General features: G+C 41.5%; 1 protein-coding gene across 1 annotated transcript in view; it reads right to left on the bottom strand.

Annotated features, from left to right (window-relative positions):
- Positions 1-279: 279 nt before the first annotated feature.
- Positions 280-7497, bottom strand: part of CD9 (CD9 molecule) — a gene marked incomplete at its 5' end in the record, with an annotated part of 9168 nt that continues 1950 nt past the window's right edge. Inside the window, 6 exons of the mRNA XM_009576638.1 lie at positions 280-618; positions 1320-1403; positions 3272-3361; positions 3957-4049; positions 5006-5080; positions 6295-6392. Coding sequence (XP_009574933.1) covers positions 553-618; positions 1320-1403; positions 3272-3361; positions 3957-4049; positions 5006-5080; positions 6295-6392 — 506 coding nt within the window. The remainder of the gene's footprint in view (positions 619-1319; positions 1404-3271; positions 3362-3956; positions 4050-5005; positions 5081-6294; positions 6393-7497) is intronic.

The raw sequence follows: 7497 nt of genomic DNA, 5'->3' as shown, positions 1-7497 counted from the left end.
ACAGCAGTAACATTTTAGGAATATAATTAAGAACTGCTTTTGTTCACACACACCAAGGAAAGGAGGAATGATGATACCTTCCCTAACATGCTCTGACAGTTGTCTTTTCCATTCCTTGGAATTTCCTTCAAATACAGCATTGGCATAGGAGTTTTCCTGCTTTACACTAAAGCCCTAGTGATTTACCACTTAACATGTTATTCGAGTTCAACTCCATGCTATGCAAACAGTATGATTAATAAGCATAGTAAAATCTCCTCTCCCCTACAAACATACAATACATCTTACTCTTTATTAAGTATCAAATCGTCTCCAACATAAATTACATCCAAATTACATAAGTTTCAAGAAAGTCAGATATTTTATGTACAATATTTGTCTTGAGTCAGATATACCTTTATCATTTTAACCTATAACATAAAAAGCAAACCTACATCAGTACCAAATAAAGCATTAAAAAGGTAACAAATATATAACTTTTTAGAAATGCTTTCAGAAGGCTAAAGTTAATGACAAAGACTTTATAGTGCAGCAGTCTTGGGTTTTTAGCTCTTAGACCATTTCTCTGTTTCTGCGGATAGCACAGCAGAGAACCATACTGAATATCATGCCGAAAATCTGTAAAGAAAGCAAACACATTAGAAATCAGGGGACCAAAGCACGTTCTTCTGTCAACATGGGGACAAGCATAGCTGCTCTTCCAGGCCCAGAGCCAGGAACTTTATTCTGCATTTCATGTCCCTGCCCCTCCCTTCCCCTCCACCCCCAAATTTCAGTCTGTTCTCATGAATCCCCTTCACCCTCAGTACTTCAAAATAGATCATCTATAAACCACTGCCATACCTCCTAACAAATCTTTGATCATGCCAGTATATTTGCATCCGTGACATACTTTCCTCCAGAGAAGTCAAACAAAAAAGTGCAAATTTTCTTACTAGCACTGTTATTTCAGTTCTCTAGCAGAGTCTTTAATTGTTATAAAGGAAACAAAAGCAAGGCTCCCCAAGAGATACTAAGATTAAGAAGTGGGCTGGCAACATGACCAATACATCTTCACCCTATATATACACGCACTACCGATACAACTTCACCACTGCTAAAACTACAAGGCGGCAGATCCTAATCCAAAGCAGAAGCAGGGAGGTCCAAGACACCCCACCCTCTGCGCTGCCTTGGGGCCCCGCAGCACGCACCCTGATCCTGCCGGTACTTGTCATTAGTGGAATGGGCTCGTAGACTGCCATGCCAGGCACTATTCACAGACTTCTGCTGTAACTATCCTTCGGCCATACAGCTACCCTCTAAATCTGGAAACTCACCATTATTACAGCAATGCCAAGGCCAACCGCTCCAATCACATTCAATTTAGAATTGAAGACATCATCGATGGCAGCAGGGCACGACTGAAAAGAAACAGACTGTTCATTAGTGCTTCATACATACAAAAGGTTTGTTTCTGCTTGCTTGTTTGAACTCAAGTCTGCCGATTGATGCTACACCTTTGACCAAGTCTGCTTGCACTAGAGATGCAGACTCATCTTTTGAAAGCTGCTTTGAACTGGCCTTTATTTTCACATCTTTAAAGAGAGCCAGGGATGTTCCAACACAAAAGTTGATGGAGGAGTTAAAATCTACTCTTCAAGTATCTAAACCTCTTAACTGCACCCTGGCTACAGCAGGGCTCCCTTCTCAACACCTACAGTTGATCAGATAGATCAGGACCAACAGCAGTTGTACCAGACTTGGCTTGTTACTAATGGCTGTCAGCATTTAAGTTGCTGCATTACTCAGCCCTTCTTAAAATAGCTTTGAAGCCACTCTTGATGTTTCCAATAGCTATTGTAATTTTGCAGACACCTTTTGAACACACGGTGCATGGGAATGACAGATTCCTTGAGCTGCATGCATACATGCTAGGCTATGGGTAGATTCATATAGGTGCCAGTCTGAAGCTCCCAGGACAATGAATTACCATTGCAACTAAAGAAAAACTTCAGTACAGTCTTTTCCCCAGCAAAGACACATGGTAGCCAAGAAAAAGAATAAGGAACTTTTACAGAGGTATAAATCTTTAAGAGTCTGGTAGCTGGTCAAAGTCTCATCCCAACTCCTTATCCTACTTACTCCAGCGGCAGACTGAAAACTAGTTTTTTCTTTAGTTGTTCCTTATACAGTCCCGAATGAAAGACTGAATCAAGGATTAAAGGGATACACTGGCAAGAATTAATCAGTTAAATCAGAATATCAATACAGCACTGCTTCTTAGAGGCACACAGATCAGCCACACCATTACATCCCTTTAATCTTGCAGTCTATCTACTGTTCTTCTACAGTTGGGACTAGGCCATAAACACATCACAAGATGAAGTCAAGAGATGAAGCCAAAACACTCCTAGAATAAAAGCAAACAATAAAACCTGCGTGCTGTCTCAGCTACTCCCATATAGTCTAACTCATACTAGATTGTACAGACAGGACTAAAGATACAGTCTAAATACAGATTGAAGTGTCTCATATGGTCAGATATTTGAAGGCACAAAATCATCTGTAGTGAAAGGAAGAGTACAAGTAATGTGAAAAAAAATATCAAGTCATTAATTGAATTCCTGCATCGCAAGAACCTTATTTTCTATGGGAAGACTCATACAGGCTGTCTTGGAGCATGGAGCAAGAGCACAAGACAGTTGTAAGAAAAAGAGGAAAAGGGGTAGTTAAGAACTATACAAGATGCCTCTCCTGTATCTGTGGCACACACGCACCTTTGCAGCAGCATTTCAGTAAGGGAATCTGCTTCAGAGAACTGGCTTCACAGTGACATATTCGCCTAAACAGGCCACCAACGCATTACCCCCCCTCTCCTTTTCCTTCCTAAAACTTCAGACCTGCTCCCACCCCCTGCACTACTTCTCCCTAACCAGGAGGGGAGGCGACGGCTCCCAGGCAGCACCAGGAAGGTGCTCTGGCGAGAGGAGGAGCCAGGAGAACAGACCTCTCTAGCTTTTTTTTTGGGGGGTGAAGTTTTGGCCTTACGCTGTCCATCATGCCAGTGAGCCTAGTGACACACAGACCGCATGTTTCTTGCTGACCCTGCTTGTTCTTTCCACAGCAACAGTATTTGATTTTCCACAACCGGACTGATTATAAAGATCGGTTGCTAAGTAAGCGTGACGTGGGAATTTCCCATGGACTGGAAGGGTTTATTCAGAAACGCGTTTCTCATTCTACTCATGGGGCAGAGATGAATTGGTTGGTGAATTAAGTCATGCTTTACCACTGTAGTAACCGACTCGAGCATGGTCTTCTTCGGACAGGTGTCCATGAACTGCTGCTCAAGAACTCCTCTAATACCACAGCAGTCTAGCTACAAGAGAAAACAGGAAAAGAGAACCAGGTTAAATAATCCTTATTTTTGCTCTGTATTTGGTAAAAAGGAGAAATAGATTACATTAGCTTTTATTACAGACCTTATGCAAATTTGCTTAGAAATCCTGCCAATGTGACCGCTATAAACCTAATTTTAAAAAGCCTTTATTGCATTAAAGGACAAGATTCTGAAAGGAAGAGCTAGATCTCATTAAGTATACACACACTAATTTTGGTGACAGCTTGTAGTCCTTACAGACACAAAGATGAACTCCTCATAGACATGCAGGTATGGTGCGTACTATGGTGCCTCTAGGTCGATACCACAGATCTAGAGTTTCCCAGCTTGCCTATGAGTTTGTTTAGGAAAACAAGAACTAGTTCTATGCATTTCAGAGGTTCAGAAGGACAAAAAGGCATACTGAATTCACTGATACTACACAAATGATCTCCTCCACAATTTGTTACTAATACTCCTTTGGTTTCTTCTAGTTAGTAAGGTACTAGGCTTGTACAGGGGACTAGACTTGTACATGGAGAACAGTGTGAACAAGCTGCATTACTGTCTAGTTTAAGTATAACCATGTACTTACAGCTAACTGAAATGCTTTCAGGGTCTCTCTGGCAGGTGCTTGAGATCTCTTTTCATAGGTTTCCATGTAGAATTCCTTTAACTCTTCAATAACCTACAGGACAGCAAAGAGTTGTGGTGTATTAGTGTCTTACCTTAATATTAATTATGGAAAAGAGTAAGTCACAGTCATTAAAAATTCTGCACCCTACAATACCCATCCTTTTAACATGTAGAAATAGAGGGTGGACAGCATTTCTCACCTGGAACAGGTGAGCCTAACTGGTACACTCACCTTAAAAGCCACACCTGAACAGATAAGATTCAGTTTCCCTTCCAAAGCTCTGAGCTTCTAGGAGGAGTGAGAGGACCAAGTCTCTGCCCACTGGTTACACAAAAATATTCCCTATTCATTTCTGTACCCCAGAAGTTGCTATATTCCCCTGTTGTATAACACAAGCAGAAAAGCAACCCTGATCAGCAAGCACTTATTTTGAAACAAGACAGAATCTTGACAGCTTGTGAAGGGACAGCCCAGATCAGTCGTGTTTTAGATGCAGAAACATTCAGCCCATAGCTGACCCAGCTCATATCTAGAAATGGTAAAGCTTCACTGATGGCTTGCTTCGCTTCACAGCTCAGCCAGGTACTGCCCTGGAGGGCATCTCTAGCATGCAACAGCAACTTGGATTCTGGCTTCTCTGCTACAGTCTCATTTTTAAATACTGGAGTTTAATTTCTTGAATTGTTCTGCTAGAACGCATCTTCTTCCTCTCCCGCAAATTCCCTGGGTAATGAGGATTTGACTAGTAGTGGTATAGATTCCAGGAGACTGCTAACTTTCTGTAGCACAGTCATAGAATCACAGAATGGTTTGGGCTGGAAGGGACCTTCAAAGATCATCTAGTCGAACCCCCCCTGCCATGGGCAGGGACATCTTTCACTAGATCAGGTTGCTCAAAGCCCCGTCCAACCTGACTTTGAACACTTCCAATGATGGGGCATCCACAACTTCTCTGGACAATGTGTTCAAGCAACCCACCACCCTGCCAACTTTTAAGAGTAACCTACCTTTTCTTTATTTGCAAATCCCCAGATCGCAGCAGCAATTTCAAGGGCAAAAATCACGAAAAGGAAGAGGAAGAACTAGAAAAGAAAGACCACATCATTAATTAAGACCACAGCACCACAAGCCAGCATCACACGTATATACTGCAAGCTTGTCCAGTCCCCAGCGTCCAGCCTTGTGGGAACCATCACTCAACCAGGTTCCAGCTGGAGGTCTGAAACACTGGTAAGACTAGGAAAGAGGACACAGTGCCCTGGGTCAGCACTTCTTCCCAGGAGCGTCAGAGAGCCTGGCAGTGTTTTCCAAGCAGAAGTCCTTCTTTTTGATCAGTGTTAATTAAAACCAATCATCTGTTAACTCAGACTTTGAAGTTGCTCAGGTCTGTCAGACACATCACAACAGCTGACACCAATTCTTTTCTCTGGTTTGTCACTCCTATTGCTTTAGGAGTCATTACTTAATACCTAGCTTGCCACCAACTCCTACAGAGCTAATGGTCACTACTTTGTTGTGTATCCCATTAAATAGAAATAAAAGTGTCATCCCTGTTTAACTGACTGCCAGGTCTGAAACACCACTACCACTTAAAGGCACTTTAAAGAGAGATGGTCAGAATTACAACAAAGGGCTAGAGGCATCATGTTGCAAGAAATACACAAAATTAACTTCTTCCATGACACAGAAGGGGAATTGTTCTTTCACCGGCTATAGTAGTAGTCTTTTATTAACCAAATCTTCTGGTTATTTGGATGAGTAGTTCCACAAGTGTACAGATGTGCATGAACCCAGTAAGCTCTACTGGCCCTTCCAGTCTGAAAACAATGAGATTGCTCTCCAGTAATTAGCTTGCAGAGCAGTTGTCAACTAGAAGAGCTCATCCTGTGATTACGAACATAGAGGCTTGTTGTTTCAAGGATCAAATACCACAGTTCTGGTCTCAAAGATTAAAGATTGCACAGCCTTCAGAGTTCGGGACAAACTGTTTAATAAATAGCATTACTCTTATCAACATTTTAGTTGTGTTCACACATACTCCCAGTCTTGATACTTCAGTGTCTGAACATGCCACTAACTCCTGAAGTCATCCTGTATTCAGATACAACATGGACATTTGGATTTAGGGCCAGAAATAGAAACTATATTTAACGTTTTAGCATTATGTAGGTGACCATGATTTTAAATGTTGTGGAGCCAAAACAATCACCATCTGCTGCCCTTTAACTGCACAGTAATATTTTCCTTCCTTTCTCATCATGCTGCTAAAAATTTAACCACTACTCTGAACACTTACCAGGCCAAGCATACATTGAGATTCCTGCAATGCACCACAGCATCCCAAGAAACCAACCAGCATCATAAGTGCACCAGCTCCAATAAGGATGTAAACTCCTAGGGAGGAGAAAAACAGAGACATGTATACAGGCTAGTCGAGACCTCAGCAGTAAAGTATAAAACTAGTTGCTCCACAAATAGCATTTGTAGCTTTTGCCAAGGTTTAAGTTCCTTTACTGAGGTGTTCCAAGCAAAAAAAGGGCCGTGCTTAATTTTCAAAGCAAACACATCTCAAAACTTGTGGGGGAGTGTATTGAAAAATAAAAACTTCAACTTGTAACAATTAGTATGTACCATTACTGCAGTTTCACAAGTTTTAGGAAGTGTGCAAGATAAAGCCTCTAAGACAAACTGTAAGACACATTTTAAAACTGGCTCAGAGCCCGAGTCATCAACTTATCTTCAGATGAAGAGAGTGCTGCAGTTAGAGGCAGCTGGAACTAGTCATTTATCAACATCTGAGAATTCTTGAAGCATGCTACCTCTAGGAGAATGGGTATTAAAAGGGATCATAATCACCTGTCACAAGGCTTCAAATGCTCTCCTACCCTGCTCTTCCATCAGGAAACACTAATTACTCCACCAGTCATGGTGGTACAAGTCTACAGTTCAGCTGCCTAACTTGACAGCTTCTCTAACTACAAGAAACTCAGCATTTTCTGCTTTTGCAAAAGCAGATACTTCTTCAAAACACATCAAGCAGCTGAGCCTGTAGACCATTCTGCCCAGAATTTAGGTAGCGAGTGTGTTGGAGCACAGAGGGCAAACATTTTGGGCTAAAAGACTCCATTTATGTCCAACCCTCTCCTCCTAAGCTTGGGAAGGAACTGCCATCTTAAGCATTACAGCTGCTAGCTGGTGAGAGCAGCAAGATACAGTGAGCAAAACATCTCCCAAAGGATGGCAAGAAAGTATTATTATGGTGGTGAAACATGAGACAAGAATCAGCACAAAGCATGTAGAATTAGTATGACATTTCTATCAATAGACAAAAATACAGTTCTGGCCTTCAGAGACCCAATCAATACTATTTAAAGAAAGCCATACATAAGCATCTGCAAATGATATTTTCTAGATGCAAACTGATAATATTAGCTGCCAAAATAAACATCCACTTGATTAAGCATATGTAAGTGATTAAGCCTGATATTTCTTATCAGCA

This window comes from Fulmarus glacialis, unplaced genomic scaffold, assembly GCF_000690835.1.
Source record: "Fulmarus glacialis isolate BGI_N327 unplaced genomic scaffold, ASM69083v1 scaffold15574, whole genome shotgun sequence".
Taxonomy (NCBI): Eukaryota; Metazoa; Chordata; class Aves; order Procellariiformes; family Procellariidae; genus Fulmarus; species Fulmarus glacialis.
This window is presented reverse-complemented; position numbering and strand designations above follow the sequence as displayed.